At 37.8% G+C, this 21,072-nt stretch overlaps 1 protein-coding gene and 1 long non-coding RNA gene across 2 annotated transcripts in view; one reads left to right on the forward strand and one right to left on the reverse strand.

Annotated features, from left to right (window-relative positions):
* LOC127881118 (exosome component 10-like) overlaps positions 1-21,072 on the reverse strand; it is a 302,503-nt gene that overhangs the window by 265,205 nt on the left and 16,226 nt on the right. The window contains exons 13-21 of the mRNA XM_052428812.1: positions 20,113-20,261; positions 19,463-19,625; positions 19,155-19,290; positions 18,620-18,735; positions 18,179-18,259; positions 17,611-17,782; positions 16,242-16,390; positions 15,036-15,501; positions 14,170-14,237 (exon numbers count right to left, since the gene is read on the reverse strand). Coding sequence (XP_052284772.1) covers positions 14,170-14,237; positions 15,036-15,501; positions 16,242-16,390; positions 17,611-17,782; positions 18,179-18,259; positions 18,620-18,735; positions 19,155-19,290; positions 19,463-19,625; positions 20,113-20,261 — 1,500 coding nt within the window. The remainder of the gene's footprint in view (positions 1-14,169; positions 14,238-15,035; positions 15,502-16,241; positions 16,391-17,610; positions 17,783-18,178; positions 18,260-18,619; positions 18,736-19,154; positions 19,291-19,462; positions 19,626-20,112; positions 20,262-21,072) is intronic.
* Positions 6,135-9,561, forward strand: LOC127881139 (uncharacterized). The gene is made up of 4 exons (XR_008049923.1): positions 6,135-6,364; positions 6,931-7,037; positions 8,061-8,232; positions 9,209-9,561. It is a non-coding gene; the product is annotated as an uncharacterized LOC127881139 (long non-coding RNA).

Below are 21,072 nucleotides of genomic sequence, written 5' to 3' on the forward strand. Positions count from 1 at the left end.
TATATATATATATATATATATATATATATATATATATATATATATATGAAATGAAAAGTGCTCATAAATTTGATACATTGTTTCATTGGAATTATTTAATTATAATGCTATTTTGTGACTTCAATGAGAAATACAGAAAATAAGATTTAATTGTGTTTATTATGTCTGTCTGTCTCGCCCAAAACTTTAACCTTGCTCATAAAATGACACTTTTTGGACCTGGTTCTCCAAAGTTTACATGTTCATGCATCTGATTGAGATCTATTAATATGCAAACCAGTTATGAGACATAAGTTCTAAGTCACAAGGTCAGGGCTAACACATACATAAGCATTTGTTGCATGCATCTTGGTTTGTTTTTAAAGTATGTTTATGTGTGTTATAATAAGTTATAATATTTAAAGGTATAACGGCGAGTAATAAAGGACCAGTTGAGTGCATAAAACTGTACTATAGAAAAATATATGGATTAATAAATAATGGTAAGATGTATAGTGCTGGAAGGAGATTGGTAATATTTTTAACATTTATTCTATGTTTAATGTGTATTAAAGTCATTGGCTCTAAAATCAAAGTGCTTTCACCTACAACTTTGAAACTTCATATGTAGCTGCACCTTGATGAGTTCTACACTCCACACCCATTTTTGGGTCACTAGGTCAAAGGTCAAGGTCACTGTGACCTCTAAAAAAATTCATGTTATTTACCAAGACGGTAACTTGAAATCTAGTATTGTTTTCCATATCTTTAGCAAATTTATTCCAGAGGTACTGGTTTATGTTATAATTTGTATTGATACTTTATATAAACATTATTGTGATCCTATTATTAGCAAATGCATTCCAGAGGTACTTGTTTATGTTCAGTGTTTGTTATTTTTATTTCTTGTCATCCATAAAATGTTCTAATCATAAACATAGATGTCATATTTCATACATTTGTTTACATTATTGTGATTCTATTGTTAAATGTTATCAAACTATGTTATTTCCAAAGAAGGTATCTTGACTATATCAATAAATTGCTTTTATTCAGTATTTGTGTTTGTTTAATATAACCAAGAATATTAAGGAATCCATTTTAAATCAAAACATAAATACTTTCCGACAGATTTATTGGTCTTGACACACACCCTATACTGTTTATAAATTCTCAGACAGTTGTTAAACTGAAACAAACGAAGCCATCTGATGTTTATTTATAACATGCATCATTTGTTTTGACAGTCAAAATAAGTTTTGAGATGCTCCCTGACCTACATCTTCTAAATAGTCCGAGTGATCCGAAATTACCTAAATATTAGCGGATCCGTGGTCTTGTGGTAACACACTGGCTTCCCAATCCAGAGATCGCTGGTTCGATCCCCCGCTGCACCTAACCTTCTAACTCGTCTTTCGCATGAGACGTTAAACCGAGGTGCAGTGTACTAGGTGCTATACACGGGCGCTAAAAGACCCAGGGTCACCTCTGGAACGGGGTGTCTCCTGTATCTTGCACTATCCCCCGTAACCAACTAACACGCCTTTCTGGGGGCGATGGCCATATGGGAGACAATCCCGGTGCAATCGATAAAAAATAATGAAGAAGAAGAAGAAATTACCGCACTCGATACAGAACTAGCCGACTTTATGCAAACGAATAAGTTCAAATGGGCATCAGAAATGTGTTGGTAAGTAATAATAAATTAATTTGGCCTGAAAGATTAAATATTTTGCCTAAACAATCCAAGTATTTTGAAAGCAATTGCTTTCTTTTCCAAATATTGACACCATTATTTACACTAGTGATCCGGTGTCGCGTGAGATTTGCAAGACCGTGAGGCAGTTAAGATTTACAGGAAGACAACAGGTTTTGCGCATGCGCAGTATGATGTTAACATGTTCGAGAGGAATGCAAGACCGTATCCTTGTATTATCATTATTGAGATATATCAACGATTCTTACCTTATTTTATGATTATCGCAAATGGCGAATGATTTAGATGCTGAAAATACACTCAAAACCCCCGAACAAGATAGTCACGATTTGTACTCGTTAGTTTTCTTATTGTGTGAACACAAAAAAAAACGTGTTAGTATAATGTTAGCAGATTGATTCGGCCCAAGCTATTTCGGTTATTTAATTGGGGATATAATCTGGGTCATTTATTATTAAAGCTTATTATAACTACCATGTTTTAGTCTAAAATAGTGTAGTGCCAGTGACATCCGGTGCCACGCCCCCCTGCAGAGAGGTACCCGGCTTGTGAGACGTTCATGTGACGAGACCATGCTGCCAGGGATGGAGCTCGCGACCAATCGGATGGATGCTGATGCCAGCTGGGATCGCCATTACTGGACCACGCTCTCTTTCGAAGCAGACAGCGGACTGACCAGACGTACACGAATAGGAGATTCTTTTGTGCACGAGGTAGTATAGTGTTGCATTGTATTTGCCCCCCAGGCCCAATTTATTGCTGTTTACCCATTGATATATGATTATTGGCCATACGTGTAAGAACCCACAATAGTTAACCGTTAGAATCACTTCAATGGTGTCTAGAAGTTGGGACAAGTGAAAATTGTGTTCGACGGTTAGGCAGTTATACATGCGAAAGTCGGAATCCTAAAAGTAAGTGAACCGAGAATCGTATTTAGTTGTGCATTTGTCTTGTTTGTTGTCTACGTACAATTGCAATATAAGTGGTATGTGCTAGTCGTCTGCTAAGGAAGAGCCGTCTATTTTTAAACGTATTGAAGGTGACCACGTGGTCTTACTGCTGGAAAACCACCCTTGTCTGTATTCGAGGTCGCGTGATTATTTGTGCGGAGTAGTTTAAGTGCACTAGCTGACCTGAATGTTTACAATGTTTGCGTCGCTGTTCAAAATGTAAACAGAGTACAAGAAATCGGGGTTTATGAGCAAGTCCGTCTGTGGCGTAGCTAGAGCAGCGCGGGTTGGGTAGTATTTTGTTTTGGATTGGTGTAATGGATATGGTAAAATAATTGTTTTATTGCAATTTATATGTGCATTGAATTTGGAAATAAATTGTTAGACGTAATTTTTATTGTGTGTGCTGTGTTTCTTGATTTTTTTTTGTGTACTGTGCTGCATTAGAAATGAGCAGTCGAAATATTTCTCTGGGTCCACAACTTGTGCCTGTAAATTTCGACCCCCACAAATGCTGATGTTGATCTCAGGAATAGGACCCAAATTGGCACGGGTCATTGTCCAACTTCGACAGGGGTCAGGTAACTTAGACCTGGACATCTTGGAGGTCCTGATTAGGCGGTCCCTAAGTGTTAGGGAGTTAGATCAGCTGGATTTTACAGTAAATCCAATGCTTGCAGCGGCGTTCCAGGCCAGCGGAACCGATGACGACTATATTGATTGGGAGCCCTTAAGAAGGTCCAGGGTCCCGAAGTCTGGGTTCAGGAGCACCTCATACCTAGACCGGGGCCCCGAGACTCAGGAGCGGGTTAAGGCGGAGCTAGCCTCTCAAATTTCTGCACTTGAGGCTGACATCACTGCCACATTGGAGCAGCTCCAGATACAGAGGGGAGAACCCCTGGCCCCCCGGCGTCTGTTGACAAAGCGGGGCCCAGTTGTTGCAGGAGATATCCCGACCCCTTTCGAAAACCTGACATCGCGTCTCCCCATCCCGCCCCAGTCGTTAGCTTTTCCCCGGATGAGGGCGGATAGGGCAATCGAGCGACCTAGGCGAAGTAGCCCTTGTCGTTCGGTTGTTTCAGAGGCCTCTTCCATGGCCCTTCCAGTGCATTATCCCTGGCGCACGGCAGATCATGACATGCCAACACTATTTAGAGAGACGTCCGTGGAATATTTGGGACACTTTCGGGCGCCAAGAAGCCCTCCTGCATCTTTAATGCGTCCTTGTCCAACCCATTTCACCATGCCTAGCAACCTACCTGTTGCAAGTGGCGTCTCACAGTATAACAACAAACCTGTTTCAAGTGGCGTCTCACTGCCTAGCAACCAACCTGTTGTAAGTGGCGTCTCATTGTATAACAACCAACCTGTTGTAAGTGGCGTCTCATTGTATAACAACCAACCTGTTGCAAGTGGCATCTCACTGCCTAGCAACCAACCTGTTGTAAGTGGCGTCTCATAGTATAACAATCAACCTGTTGCAAGTGGCGTCTCACTGCTTAACAACCAATCTGTTGTAAGCGGCTTCTCAATGCCTAATAACCCAACCGTTGTGAGTAGTGTTCCCATGCAAAGCACCCTACAAGGTAATCTTATAGCAGCCAGCAATTTACCCATATTAGGTTATACAATTGCACCAAACAACCCAACCGTGGCCCTACCCAACAGTATCCCCGTTCCGATAGGCCATCCATTCCCAAGTAGCCCCCAAACCCAGAGCGATCGGGACGTCTTGACTAGGCTGCCCAAAAGCTTGCAGTACGACGGGCGAAGCAACTAGTCTGTATTTCGCACCAAATTCGAGCGATATGTGAATGTGAACAACTGGACAGAAGCGGAGAATGCTGACTGTCTTGTTTGGTACCTGACAGGGAAGGCTGTAATTTCTATGCCGTACTGGCTGAAGGGGGTGGTACAGTGCCATATACTGACCTAATGCAGCGGCTGCAGGAGCGCTTTGGCGCTAAGGAGCTCCCTGCTACGGCTCAGGGCCGTTTCCAAGTAGCCCATTAGGAAATGGGCGAGTCCCTCGATGATTGGTCGGACCGGGTGCTAACGCTGGCGACCAAGGCCTTTAGAGATCTGCCCTCAACTTATGCCACTCAGCAGGCAGTGGCACGGTTTTGTCAGGGCCTGAGCAACAAGGAGGCCAGCAAACATGTGAGCCTGCAAGTGCCGACATCGATGGGGGATGCTATGAACCGCATCAAAATGCACAGTTATGTCCTGGCTGCGTGCGCCTCTGTTCCTTTGGGTGGTCCAAAGGGTAAAGCAGAGGACCCCCGGCAGATTCATGCCATGAATATCGAGTCTTCTCCATTGGGCGCTAAGCGGGTAAGCTGTCGACAAACTGGTCCAGGTGGTGGAGAGACTAGAGGGCGCCGTGGGGCATTTGTCCCAATCCGGAGGGAATTCTGCAGGGAACGTTCAGACACAGGGGTATGGTAACCAGCGCCAGGGAAGGTATCCTGAGGGTGCAGGTGGCGGATACCGGAATAAGTATACCTACGGGCGAATTCCTAGCCCCAATGCAAACAACTGCGAGTCATGATCAATCTACATATCAAGATTCATGATCCTCGGCGTATGCGTTCTTGAGTTATCATCCGGAAACCATTTTACTATTTCAGGTCACCGTGACCTTGACCTTTGACCTAGTGACCTGACAATCAATAGGGGTCATCTGCCAGCCATTATCAATCTACCAACGAAGTTTCATGATCCTAGGCATAAGCGTTCTTGAGTTATCATCCTAAAACCATTTTACAATTTCGGGTCACTGTGACCTTGACCTTTGACCTAGTGACCTGAAAATCTATAGGGGTCATCTGCGAGTCATGATCAATCACCCTATCAAGTTTCATGATCCTAGGCCTAATTTTAAGCATTCTTGAGTTATCATTCGGAAACCATTTTACTATTTCGGGTCACTGTGACCTTGACCTTTGACATAGTGACCTGAAAATCAATAGGGGTCGTCTGCGAGTCATGATCAATCTACCTATCAAGTTTCATGATCCTAGGCCCAAGCGTTCTTGAGTTATTGTCCAAAAACCATTTTACTATTTCGGGTCACCGTGACCTTGACCTTTGACCTAGTGACCTCAAAATCAATAGGGGTCATCTGCGAGTCATGATCAATCTACCTATAAAGTTTCATGATCCTAGGCATAAGCGTTCTTGAGTTATCATCCGGAAACCATTTTACTATTTCGGGTCACCATGACCTTTGACCTAGTGACCTCAAAATCAATAGGGGTCATCTGCGAGTCATGATCAATGTACCTAAGAAGTTTCATGATCCTAGGCCTAAGCGTTCTTGAGTTATCATCCGGAAACCACCTGGTGGACGGACCGACAGACATGTGCAAAGCAATATACCCCATCTCCTTCGAAGTGGGGCATAATAAATGAACCCATTAAGCCCATGCCCTATATACATCTTCTGCAGACAATTTCAATAAAAACAATCTTTTTACAGGTCCAGCAACCATATGAATTAGTTGGCTGTGATTTAATGGGTCCCTTCACAGAGAAACCAGCTGGGAGCGGATACATATTTACAGCTACTGATTACTATACCAAATGCGTGGAAGCATTTGCAATTCCAAACAAAACTGCTGTCGACGTGTCAAAATGTGTCCAAAAACTGATATATCGGCATGGAGCGATGAATGCGATCTTAACAGATCAAGGAAGAGAATTCGTGAATCAGGTACAAGTAAAATTTAACTTCGTACTTTGAAATTGATTTGCTTACGGTAAAAGTGCAACCCCTCCATACACTCTTTCTACTTTAGGTATTCAATTAACAATTTTGCCGATCCAGACTAACATCTTACTGGCCTTTTAGGATCCATATGCCCCCATATGTTCTAAGAAAGGTCACAATGAGGCTTGCATGCAAGTTGAAATTCACTTAAGCTCAGAGTCTACTCTCAATTACCTCAGTTTTTATGGAGATATTGTGCTGAAATTGATTTTTTTAGGTACAAGCTGTTCTTAAAATAGATAAGGGTTCTTCCCCATACCTTAGCTAATTAAAGTCAACTATAAACTGTAACAAATTTTATTGATTTTCTTTATAAATTTTCAGCTTTTTGTTTAGTCATAAATGTAACAAGTACAGATTACTTCAAATATGCCTTTGTGGTGATTATATCCATTGCCTGAAAGAAAGCGTACATTACTATAAAGTGCAAAACAAGTCTAGTGTGCTGTCTAGGGACAACTCTTGGTTATTTTTATAGAACACGTATGTCATGTGTATTACTATTGCAGATTAATCACGAAATGTGCGAGAATTGAGACATCAACCATAAACTCACTGCTGCCTATCATCCACAGACCAATGGCTTGGATGAAAGAACAAATCAAACAATTAAAAGGTGAATAATATTATTTATTTAGAACATACTTTTTTGAAGTTATGATGAGCATGCTTATATTAGAGCATCACAAAGTTTTGCTATCCGAGGCCTTGTCTGACTAATTGCAACAGATTTAAATATAGAAGTCTCTGGTAACTTTAAGTATTTTACGACAAATAATAGATGTTATTTTGAGTCAATTCCTTGTACATAGGTATACAGAAGATAAATGGGTGCATGCATAAAAGCTGCCAGTAACCACAGTCAATAGCCTATTAGTCATGATTGTATTGGAGTTAATTACCATTGAGAAATATCAAATTATTTGATTGGTTGCATGATGTCTGTACTCAGCATCTATTTATCAAGAAGTTAACAATAACAATGAATTACTATATTATGCACGAAATGCAATATAGGGGTATACTGCTTTACCTTGGATGTCACTCTGTCCAGCTTTTTAAATAGTATTCATAAAAAGAGAATAGTGTAACATGCCCATATGTGAACAAAACAGATAAAAATGCTTTATGTTCAAAGAGCTTTTATCTAAGTTAAATCTTACGAGAATTGTAATTTAAATCTGTCATTGCAATCAGTGGTTTTTATCTGATTTTGGGGAAAGGGCCTGGCCTTTTTTGAGGGGAAAAGTATCGCGCGAAACGCAGGATTTTTGGGGAAAAAATCACACAAAAGGTCGGATTTTTGGGGAAAATGAGGAAAGTCTTAAATAATCAATTCAGCATATTTTACTGTTTTTAAAACAAATTCAAGGAAACAGAAAATTTAATTATGCAATATTTGTCTATTTTCTACACTGGATCAGGTTTACTTATATATTTAAAGGTTTAAAAAAAAAAAAAAAAAATAATTTTTTTTTGGGAGGGGAAAATGAAATCTAGGGAAAATTTACCAGCTGAGGGGAACAAAAAATCGGAGGGGAAAGGGCCGATTTTCGGCGGGTCACAAAGAAGGAAAAAAAACCTGGCAATGTGTATTTCCAACTGACATGTTTTTATTTTTTTATTTTTTTTCATACAGGGCACTAAGTAAACTGGTTAGTGAGGAGCAAAACAACTGGGATGATCGTCTCGAGGAAGTGCTCTTTGCAATCCGGACAAAAAAGCGGTCATCCAAAAAGTTTTCCCTATTCTTCCTGCTATATGGACGGGAGGCAGTTTTTCCTAGTCAGCTACCAAAAATCAACGTTGATGTTAGTATACATTACCTCGATTTCTATTTTGACCAATTATTCACCAGTTTCAGGCGAAGGTTTACCCTCTGTCTTTTTAGTCTGTATGCAGTTTCCAAGTTGTGTTTTACAACTGTATAATTTTATTGTTCAAATAGTTAGTCAGATACTTTGAAGAAACTTGACATACTTGTAAAAGACAATGTGAGGTCCAGGATTTTATATTGTAGTACCTCACCAATAACTTCATATTGTAGTACCTATACAGTAACTTCATAATGTAGTACCTAAATAGAAACTTCATATTGTAGTACCTAACCAGTAACTTCATATTGTAGTACCTAAACATTAACTTCATATTGTAGTACCTATTAACAGTAACTTCATATTGTAGTACCTTAATAGTAACTTCATATTGTAGTACCTGAATAGGAACTTCATATTGTAGTACCTGAATAGGAACTTGATAATGTATTACAAACAGTGCCTAAGGTATCATTCTTTACCTCAATGCTTTCATAGACAAATCATTTGTTTGAAGCTTTTACTGGGCTGATGTCTATAAATAAAGCAAGTTTCAATTATTTTGTGGGTATGTTTACATAGTATCTCTATTTGGTTAATTGGTACTGCAATTCACTTCAGGTCACAATTGTTTTGCTTTATTTTGATTGATCATAATTATGCAAATATGTCATAATAATTTGATGGAAAACAAATCTTACCCAAACTGGTATTCACTAGCCTCAGATCAAAAGCGCTAACCCCTTAGGAACCAACTAAGAGATTTATATAAAATTTTGCCATGTAACATCATTTTGAGAAAATTATGTGTAGCATGTTACATCTTTCATCTACGTAAAGTCAGTGTCGTACTATAAGGTAAAATTTGGCCAATTAACAACTTGTTCCTGGCTGTAGCATTACTTCTAGCTTTATGACTTTTCTTTATTCAGATAATAGTGATGAAATATAATGTTGTTGTTTTTTTCCGTAGGAGATAATTGGAGCGTTGCCAAGTGAGAAATTTCTTGAAGAAATGTTGAAAAGAGACAAATTACAGGCCTGCAGATATCAGCTGAAGTTGAAATAAACTGTGAAGTGGCAAAAAAGAAATAACAAAGAGATTTCAAGAAAACAAATTTAAAGAAAAGACCCTACACAGCTGTAAATATAGGAGACAAAGTCTTGAAATTCAATGCCTCCAGGGCAGGACGCAAGGCAAAAGGGGACCTTGGAACAAACTATACAGGGCCATTCATAGTTGATGATATTGTTGGCGGGGTTGCAAAACTGAAGACATTGAATGGTGTCATTCTAAAAACATCAGTTGCGTTAAATAATGTAAAACCTTTTCTTGATGAATCTGTCAATGAAGACATAAACGTAGCTACATCTCATGTGAAAACTACACCTCCTGTCAACACGGCTACCTCTCAAATGAAAACTACACCCCCTGTCAACACGGCCACCTCTCAAGTGAAAACTACACCTCCTGTCAACACAGCTACCTCTCAAGTGAAAACAACACCTCCTGTCAACACGGCTACCTCTCAAGTGAAAACTACACATTCTGTCAACACGGCAACCTCTCAAGTGAAAACCACACCCCCTGTCAACACTGCTACCTCTCAAGTGAAAACTACACCCCCTGTCAACACTGCTACCTCTCAAGTGAATACTACATCTCCTGTCAACACAGTTACCTCTCAAATGAAAAGTACACCCCATGTCAACACGGCTACCTCTTAAGTGAAAATAACACCTCCTGTCAACACGGCTACCTCCCAAGTGAAAACTACACCTCCTATCAACTCGGCTACCTCTCAAGTGAAAACTACACCCCTGTCAACACGGCTACCTCTCAAGTGAAAACTACACCTCCTGTCAACCTGGCTACCTCCCAAGTGCAAACTACATCTCCTGTCAACACGGCTACCTCTCAAGTAAAAACTTCTCACGGGCAATACGTATCAGCTGGTCAAGCCAAAGATAAGACACCACCACCACCAACATGATTATTTCAAACTAATACTTGGTCTTGCAATTCTCACGGGCAATACATATCAGCTGGTCAAGCCAGAGATAAGACACCCCCACCACCAACATCATTATTTCAAACAAATACTTGGTCTTGCACTTCTCACGGGAAATAGGTACCAGCTGGTCAAGCCATAGATAAGACACAACCACCACCAACATCATTATTTCTAACAAATACTTGGTCTTGCACTTCTCACGGGCAATACATATCAGCTATTCAAGACAAAGAGAAGACAACACCAACATCATTATTTCAAGCTTATACTTGGTTCTGCACTTCTCACGGGCAAAACATATCAGCTGGTCAAGCTAAAGATAAGAAACCCCGCCACCAACATGATTACTAGTATTTCAAACAAATACTTGGTCTTGCACTTCTCACAGGCAATACATATCAGCTGGTCAAGCCAAAGATAAGACACCACCACCAAAAATATCATAATTTTAAACAAATACTTGGTTTGCACTTCTCACAGGCCATACATATCAGCTGGTCAAGCCAAAGATAAGACACCGCCGCCACCAACATCATTATTTCAAACTAATACTTGGTCTTGCACTTCTCACGGGCAATAGGTATCAGCTGTTAAAGACAAAGAGAAGACAACACCAACACAAACATCATTATTTTAAACTAATACTTAGTCTTGCACTTCTCACGGGCAATAGGTATCAGCTGTTCAAGCCAAAGATAAGACACCACCACCACCAACATCATTATTTCTAACAAATACTTGGTCTTGCACTTCTCACAGGCAATATATATCAGCTGTTCAAGACAAAGAGAAGACAACACCAACACCAAAATCATTATTTCAAACTTATATTTGGTCTTGCACTTCTCACGGGCAATACATATCAGCTGGTCAATCCAAAGATAAGACACCACCACCACCAACATCATAATTTCAAACTAATACTTGGTCTTGCACTTCTCACGGGCAATACATATCAGCTGTTCAAGACCAAGAGAAGACAACACCAACATCATTATTTCAAACTTATACTTGGTCTTGCACTTCTCACGGGCAATACATATCAGCTGGTCAAGCCGAAGATAAGACACCACCGCCACCAACATCATTATTTCACACAAATACTTGGTCTTGCACTTCTCACGGGCAATACATATCAGCTGGTCAAGCCAAAGATAAGACACCACCACCACCAACATCATTATTTCAAACAAATACTTGGTTTTGCATTTCTCACAGGCCATACATATCAGCTGGTCAAGCCAAAGATAAGACACCACCACCACCAACATCATTATTGCAAACTAATACTTGGTCTTGCACTTCTCACGGGCAATAGGTATCAGCTGTTCAAGCCTAAGATAAGATACCACCACCACCAACATAATTATTTTATTTTGTACTTTTAATATTAACAATACTACTACAAATTCAAATTAAATAAGTGCTACTTCCATCGGACATCGGTCTTAATCTTTTCACAGTCAGCGGGTTTGTAATTCTCAAGGGGGTAACGTGAGAAATGCAAGACTTCCGGTTTATCTTAAGAAATTCACGGTCTTGCAATTCTCACGCTACACCGGAACTACCCGACCGATTGTATACATATGGCAGTAATGTAGTGACGGCAAGTATATATATATACTGATGGAAGTGCCGTCACGGTATATAAACCATGCTTAATTTCAGGAACATGTTGATCATATTTATTTTAAGAAGCTACAAGTCAGTCGTTATTGAAACTATTTTTTTGGCTTCCCAACCTTGTGTATCACAATACTCAATAATTAACTTGTAATAAAGTGTTGCATAATATGGGAACACCTTCAGAGGGCAGTGGAGAATTGTGTCCGCTCAAAACATATTTATTTGGATCATCAAGCAAATTGGCGATAATATTTATTGGCATAATATCTCAGTCAAGTTCAATACCCAGACACATAGCTTGCAGAAATTCTTATGTATGGTCCTTGAATGCTTAAAAATGGTATAATTTACATAGTCTGCTATCCAATTGTTTTTGAGGTCTTGTAGGAATAATAACTCGACCCAATTTGGTAACGAACCAGATCATTTGAAGCGCTTCTCAATTACGGCCTTTAAATTGTCAAAATATGGTTTAATTTACATTGTCCGCTCAATTAACGTCAAAAGTTTACTTCCGATCATCATAAAACTTTGGTGTAATAATTGTACCAAGTTTGATATAAAACGCCGGCTCAATTAAAGAAAATTAGAACCAATTGCTCTTGAATGTTTAACAAAATGTGATTTCTTGTTCACAACGTTTAATTATAGCCATTCAGGCAAATGCCCAGCACCCACCTTCGCCATGGCGGCCATGTTTTTCCAAGGACCTCAACCATTGTCGAAATCGGTCGAGATATATCCTAAGCAAAAATATTCCCAGCAAGGTCCATAAGGATTGGACAAAAACTGTGAGTCTCCTGAAGATTTAATTATAGCGATCTAAGGAGCCCTCCGATTGCCATGCTAGCAAGATACCAGAACCATATTTCAAATACTCTTTTGAGCAAGTTTAATAAAGATCGAACAAAACGTGACTGCAGAATGTTTTACTTCAGACATATAGAGAAAACTGTCCCACCCTGAAGACAATTCTGTTAATGGATCGGAACTCAGCCGGGATATTAGAACAAATGCTATGGGTAAGTTCCATGACGAATTGAAAAAAACGACTTCTAGATTGTTCCCAAGGATTCCCTTTAGCAACAAAGGGAAACGTGCCCGGTCGCCATGTTTTTCAACAGAACGTAACCATTTATAATTCAATTGCCAGCTCTCAAATAGTTTAAGCCTATCATCATTGAACTTACATTCTGTGCTAATATTTAACAATAGATAAATACAAGCTTAAGATATAATGTTACCCAGAACTTTAAACAGACCTATTTAGTGACCATTTGAAACTATCATTAGTTTCTTTTTTATAATTTAAATAAATAGAACGATATTGCATTAAGTTTGTTGTTCTACCAGGTAAAACTTATACCACAATCAGCTTAAAGGTTATACTTAAAGACTGACAAACAAAGACCGACAAACGTAATTTAAACTTAGAACAGGCCAGTCAATATATAACAAGCTTGACAAGTGTACCATGTTATATTATTTAAAACGCCACGTTTAACACACAATCAATCCACATTATATTTATCAATCGTTCTTCCAGGTGTAACTCTTTTGTCCCTTCTTGAAAGCCTTGTTTCTCATGCTCTGAAATAAAATTTTTATAGACACTCAATAACAATTGTACCAAACACAACATAAATTCTATAATACATTCAAATTGGAAATTATATAAAAAATAATGATATAAAACTAATGAAAATAACAACAGTTTCATGTTTACAAATATAATATACCAATGAAAATAGATGAAACAGAACAGCAGTTTGAGTCTGTGTTGCATTTTAAGTTTTTAACTTTAGTGTAGTGTGTTAGTCTATTCATTCAAATAAAAGAAATCTTATTGAGGAGTGCACACATATTTTTCCCACACAAGAGAACATTCCAATTATAAAGACCTGGGATTACATGTGTGTTAAATGATGACACATATTCAATACAAAACTGAAATATACTAAATCCACAAATTAATTTTACCTAAACTTTACATACGTTTGAATGTGGATATTTTGGAACGTATGAATACATTTAAGTTAACTCTTCTGTTTGTTGCGCAAGTTTATTTGTTACCATCTACAGATCTTCACTAGCAAATATTAGAAGAATGATTTAACTATTTCCATATTGTATGTGTCTTAACCGTAACTGTGACAGTTTGGCATGACGTTAATAACAGTAATTTTAGAAACTTATTTGTTTATTTAATTCATGCTATTTTAACGCAATTTACATGTTACAAATAAATGACAAAACATGTGTTTATTTAACTCAAAATATATGTTATGTTTACCTTTCCCTTTCCTGTGTCTTTACTGTGTGGGTTATAGAAGTCACCACCCTTTGCCTTTTTGCCAGAATCTGTAAAATAGGAAAGATATATCTGTAAAATGGGGGAGAGAAATTTATCAAATATGGGAGAGAAGTCTGAACAAGCATTATATTATTTTTTGTTCAAATGTCTTACTAGAGCCTGAGAACTAGAGGGATTTTAAAACACAATCTTTGACAGCATTACATTTTAAATTTCACATTTCTTACTCTGGTGTGTATAATAGGCAAACTGTTAAAACAAGACATGTTCATTAGCATATGAATTCAAATGTAAAATACATATGAAAAATTGTCATCTTAGTTATCGCCATTTAAACATATACAGTGTGCTATCTTTACACATTGTTAAGTTTTGCAGAATACAAAACTTGCAAATGCAGGTACCTAGTCTGAAATAAGTAGTTCAAATTAATAGATTACTAGAATTTCAAACCATGTAGGGCTGCTTTGTTATTTACTCACATACATTTCAATAGTGATACGCTGCAAAAACAATCATTCATCTTAATTTTCAATGTTTGTGTTTAATTTAGTTTAAACCTATTTATTTTTGGCTCAAATGCAACAATCCTCTGGCTTATAGAAACGCTTTGAGTCAATTTCCTGGGCCTATAACCATACTTGGTGCCTTTGTGAAAATTTTTGAGAACGTTCCCCCAGTGGGGATTGAACCCCTGACCTCCTGATCACTAAGCAGACACCATATCCATTACGCCACGGTGAATGATTGTGTTTAATTAGGCTTAGAAATAAAATTGCTTTGAATATAATCACTCATTTGCCTATTTGGTAAAAAGTCAAGCCTCAACTGCCAGACTAACATACCTTCTATAAGACTTTTTGCACCCTGTGTATAGTCGTATGGTTTAAACTCTTCCTTAACAATCTCCACATCACTACCACTACTACTGTCAATTTCAATAGTAACCGAAGAAGTAAAAGCTTCCTCTTGTTTCTTTCCTCCATTTTTACTTTGGCTCTTATTCTTTTCCTGTTGCTTCATTTTATCTTTATTCCCGTTTCCAGTCTCTGGCTTTTTTAACTTTGTATGTGAACCACTGGTTCCTGATTTCTCAGACTTCTTCAACTGTTCACTCTGGTATTGCTTAAATGTTTTATTAGTTTTTTTTTCCTGTTCTACAACCACTGGTTTTTCATCCTCTGGGTTCTCTCCAAGAGCAAGCTCACTTTCTTCTTGTAATTTTCGGATGTTTGACAAATGTTCCTGAACACTCTGTATGATGTCTATATCTCTATTCCTGTTTTTCTTCTTCTTGGACTTTGATGGCATCTACAAAGGAGACAATAATACATGATGTGTGAAAATTTTTGTTGAATATCAGCAAAAGTTACTTAAACAGATATTAAAAGGAGAGAAAACTAAAACCTTTAACAAGAATTAACTCTGATAATAGTACAAAAGTTCAATTGAACATCTGTTATAGTTCCAGACAAAGAATAGACCCTTATCGGACAAAGGACATAACAAGGGACAAAATTGTCACAAAACCAGGTTTTTAATTTGAAAAAAAGTCTGATTAAGGGAGACAAGTCAAACTGAACTGATTGTTTAAAATTTACCCCCTTTGTTTCAAAATAAATCTACTTTTAGTCATGGCGACCTTGACCTTGGAGATATTGACGTAATTCTATCGTGCGACACACCGTCCAATGATGGTGAACAAATGTGCCAAATGATTTTAAAATCTCACAATGAATGACACAGTTATGGCCTGGACAAGCTCATTTATGGCCATTTTTAACCTTTGAACTCAAAGTGTGACCTTGACCTTGGAGATATCGACGTAATTCTTTCGAGCGACACACCGTCTAATGATGGTGAACAAATGTGCCAAATGATTTTAAAATCTCACAATGAACGACAAAGTTATGGCCCGGATAAGCTTGTAACGCCCGCCCGCCAGCCCGACCACCCGCCCTCCAACATTTGGCAAACTAATAACCAGTTTTTTCCGTCGGAAAAACTTGTTAAAAATAGTTCTGACTTGAAACAAACAATTTTCTGTTTACCTGGAAACGCAAAGGAATCTCGATATCCTGAGGTAATGCCTTCTTATCATCCTCAGAGACCTCAATGGCTTCCCCTTCGTCATTAAACTTGATGTGCTTGCTGGTAGCAACCTGGTGGAGGTCTGTACGTGACCGCTTGGATGGAGGAGCTGAAACCAGAACTGAAGCTTACTAATAAAGAACAACAATTAATGATACAGAACTACAGCTAATGATACAGAATTGTAGCTTACTGATACAGAACTGCTGCTTACTGATACAGAACTGCAGCTTACTGATAAGTAACTGCGGATTTGATCATTACTGATACAGAACTGAAGCTTACTGATACAGAATTGCAGATTACTGATACAGAACTGCAGCTTAGTGAAACAAAACTACAGATCACTGATGCAGAACTGCAGATTAGATCATTACTGATACAGAACTGTAGCTTATTGACACATAACTGCAGATTACTGATACAGAACTGCATATTACTGATACATTACTGTAGCAAAAAATATTGGTCTGGAAAAGTAAATAAAGAATTTGATATTTCAACGGGACAAGAGGTCGTTATAATTTAATTACTTAGAAAAAATTCCTTTAAATCCATTATTTCTGTGGAGTTACCGCAAAACTTTTTTTGTTTATATTTTGTTTACGTATAAACAATAAAGCGATAGATATTCCCATAGTTCCATGTGATACTACACCGTACTGTTTACAAGGGAAGCAACCGTTAAAATTTTTCCTTGTCAAGATAACAAGATTATTCTCCCTTGCAAAGAATATGCATTTTACGACACTGGTCCACACCGATCTTACAGACAATTAATGTGGTGGCGTTATCTCTATGTATAGATAATTTAACGACATCATTTCCATTTGTGGTTTGTTTTCGTTTGTACAATGTTGTCTTCTTAAAAATGTCTAATCTGCTAATCCTTTGTATTTTTGTCTTCAAAATCACAAGAAACTTCAAAAGGTATAATGGCTTTGTATAATGTTTAAAAATCAATAATCTTGAGTTTTCTTGTTATTCTAGTCAGTTCTTTTTGTATTGAAATTGCCTACAATTATGTTAACATGTATTTTGAACGATTAAAGCCTTTATGATTTGAGCATTTTGTATTATTTCATTATTTGCAAAGAACTGAGCAGAATAAGATATAATGGACAGGACAAGTTGCTTTTTGGTCAGGACAAGAGGAATTTTGGTCTACTTATCCGACCAGACAAGTGGCTTCCAAAGTTAATGTTGAGCCCTGTCTAATAGAGACTACACATTAACTTCATGTTCACATAAAATTAACAAGCCTTTAGATCAATTTGCAATGAAACATTTTCAGCACTATGACTGTTTAGAAACTGCTTAAAGCCAAACCTGCAGTTGAAGGACTGTCTGTCACCTCAGGCTTTCTCTTCACCGAGCATGGCAAAAGTTTCCATGAGTTCATGATAGAGTCGGTGACTGGGTCACTGGTGTTTGAAGCAGACTGGTTGATATTCAACGTGGCTGGCTTGACTACAGAGGACTTGACTGGTTCCAATAGATACTAGAAATAAAACATTCATGTACAGAGGCATGGGCATGGGACTCTCTGTTAAGCCCATACATCGGTTTCAGTGTCAACACTTGATATTCACTACTCGTTTCTTTCTTATGTTGCAAAGACTGTTGAGATGAACACAAGTTCTAAATGACAAATACAAAATAATGTTTAAAGAGATGAAGTAGATACAATCTGATTTAGTGGTGTATTAATTAAAGAGAAGATATTTTGACTGATTTCAAATAATGTCAGTACATGTTTTAATCAGAGACCCTATAAAAATTGCCTTAATTACACAAATCTAATTAGAAAGAATATATCATGTGTACTCAAACTAATATATAAATAATTGGTACACCTCAAATTCGGTAACCTGCAATAAAGTGAATATGGCCTTACCATGCAGTAGGGACTCGCAAAACTTGCTTTGATTTGTGCCACCTTCGTCTTTATTTCTGCTCCTGTACTTCTTGGAACAGGCTGTGCACAGAAGATGATGAATATTTGTTAAAGGGGCTGGTGCCATAATTAAGTTCAGGTACTTATGTGATCAAGATATGAACGATAGCTGATTGATAATTTTTTTGAGCACATGTGTCATACTTAAATGTAATCATATTTAAAGAAGAACAAATAAACATCAAATGAGTCCTATGCTAAAATAGAACTTGATTGACTTAAGATTGCAAACAGAGAATATTTTTTTTCAAGATATTAAGGTAATAAGATGTAAAACTGAAAACAGTGATTGATTCACTACAGAGATTATGAATCATAGCATTTAATAATACATTATTCAGCTTTATTATTACTAACAGATTCACAAAAGTAATCAGTCACCTTGTTCCCAAAAGCTGAAAGTGTTGGAGTTTCCTTGACTGATATTCTATGACTTATAGAGATGCCTGTTTTAGCAGCTGGGAATAAACTTGAGCTGGCCGCTACCATTTTGTCATCTGGAGATAGAAAAAGAGAGTCAAAGTGCTTCTTTATAAAAACCAAGTAAGGGCATGTGTGTTCATCAAACAAGTTACTTGCAAAAGTATGCTGTTTGATGAGCACACATGCCCCTACTTGGTTCCATGACAGCCAATTAAACATATATTTTGAAGATCAAACAAGGTAAGGGCACAATGGAGAATACCAAAAGGAAATATGGGCGGTTGGAATGGTCCTAAGCAACAAATGTCAAAGTCATCTCAGGATAACACCAAAAAAGGTCAAGGTTAATGAGGCTGTGTAAAAAGTTATAGTAGACTCCATGGTGCAATATGAAATGAGCGGCGTCATGCAAAACTTGTTCTTAAGTTATATATGCCAAATCTAGCTACTATGTATCCTATCAACTTACGGTTACTTAACAACATCTACTTACTGAGAAGACAGGAGCTGGATTCCTGGTCCATCTGTGACCCCTGGTGTGAGAGGTCATGAGGACAGGTCAGCAGTGTGTCCACATTGTATTTTGGGTGCTGTTGATTAGTGGGTCTCTGCTCACGGACAACATCCACCTAGAAATGGGCAGGTACAGATTTGATTCGGTTTTAAAATTGAACGGTCACTGTCAAGTGTTCTCTGGGTTGCAAACAGAAACAAATATCTTGAATAAGCCCCTGTGAACTTGACCTTTTACCTGTTATAGTCTAAATCAACATTTTCTCCTAAAATTCTTAAGTTATGTACCTTGGTGAGGGGTGCCTCTCTTGCCTTCATGATGATGGTGTGTATCTCGTTCAGGTACTGGCGTACTAGAGGAGGTATGGGGTTACAGCAGGCCAGCACACCGGGTCTCTCTCTGGGCAGGATGTCACAGATCTGTAACAACATGTGGTTCGGCAACACGTACCTGCAAAAAACAATAAAATACTCGCTATTAGTTTCACAATGTTTCATTGTAAAGGAAGCCTATGCATTGTTAAGACACTCTATTTCATAGCTATGAACAGTTCCTGGTACCTTATGGGGAGATCTTGAAAATGCTCCCTGAAGGGTTGAACCTAGGATCCTCCCAAGATTCACAACCTATCTAGTTAGTCGCTCTCATGACTATAATCATCAGACTTTGTAATTTATATATGAAGTATTGGCTTACAACCCCAATCTTAAATCTGGGGCCACGGTAGTTTTACTTTCACTTTCAGCAAACCATTAAAGATGAGGCCATGCTAAATAAAGAAGTTCATATAATAATAGTGCAAAAAAGGTTGAAGGGAATTAACTATGCCAAAGTCGGTCACATCCATCATTCCTAAATTTCCATCACTTACACATGAAGGTTCTTCAGCTTTGAATGATAAGCAATTTCAGAAAATACAAAATATACTTTTGCGTACCCACAACTCTCATCCTCCATTCTGGCTGTTTCGTCCCTCCATTTGAAGAGCTCTTTAAAGGCCAGCAACTGCTGGGAGTTGAACACCTTCTTATTCTTCTTGTACAGCTCAATGTAGGCATCTGGACTGCCATAGGGCTTCTTATAAACCTGGGGAGAATGTCCACAATACCAATAACGTTCCAATACTCTGTGTCATTAAGCTGCCTAGCTATTAATTCCTTACTATGCCTAGCTATTAATTCCTTACTATGCCTATCTATTGATTCCTTACTATGCCTAGCTATTAATTCCTTTCTATGCCTTGCTATTAATTTCTTTCTAAGTATAGCTATTAGTTCCTTACAATGCATAGCTATTTATTCCTTACTTTGTCTTGCTATTAATTCCTTACTATGTCTAGCTATTAATTGATCAGACCTGAATATTATTGAGTCTTTTTGATGATTACATATGAATAATTGAATCATAAACAACAGTAAATTTACTGTTGCATAATGGGTCACCATCTATTACAACATTTGCAAATTGCTAATTCATTGTTGTTTGTATTTCGGCTTGCATTGGATAACAAAATTAAATATATTGATAAAACGCTAAAGCCACCGATATGGTTTCACCAAGATTTATATAAGAAAAGCTTTATGTAATATTATATAAGTGATTATGTTATTGACCGATTTCATAAACAACATGGTAAAAACCATTAATTTGTTGTGGGTCACAAAGTTATTATATCTAGGAGCAACAAATGATTACTGTAGATACAATCCAGGAAAGGGACAATGGTTACCATTTCACACATTTTAGTATAAAAGACGGCTAAGTTTTGTATACTGGTAAGGCAGTTTGACTACATTTAGAGAGCACTACAATCAGATTCATTAACTTGTGAATTTTTTAACAGGACTGTAAGGGTCAGGCTACCTGCCCTTTGTTTAATTATCGGACAAGAATATTT

Source organism: Dreissena polymorpha, chromosome 5 (genome assembly GCF_020536995.1).
Source record: "Dreissena polymorpha isolate Duluth1 chromosome 5, UMN_Dpol_1.0, whole genome shotgun sequence".
Taxonomy (NCBI): Eukaryota; Metazoa; Mollusca; class Bivalvia; order Myida; family Dreissenidae; genus Dreissena; species Dreissena polymorpha.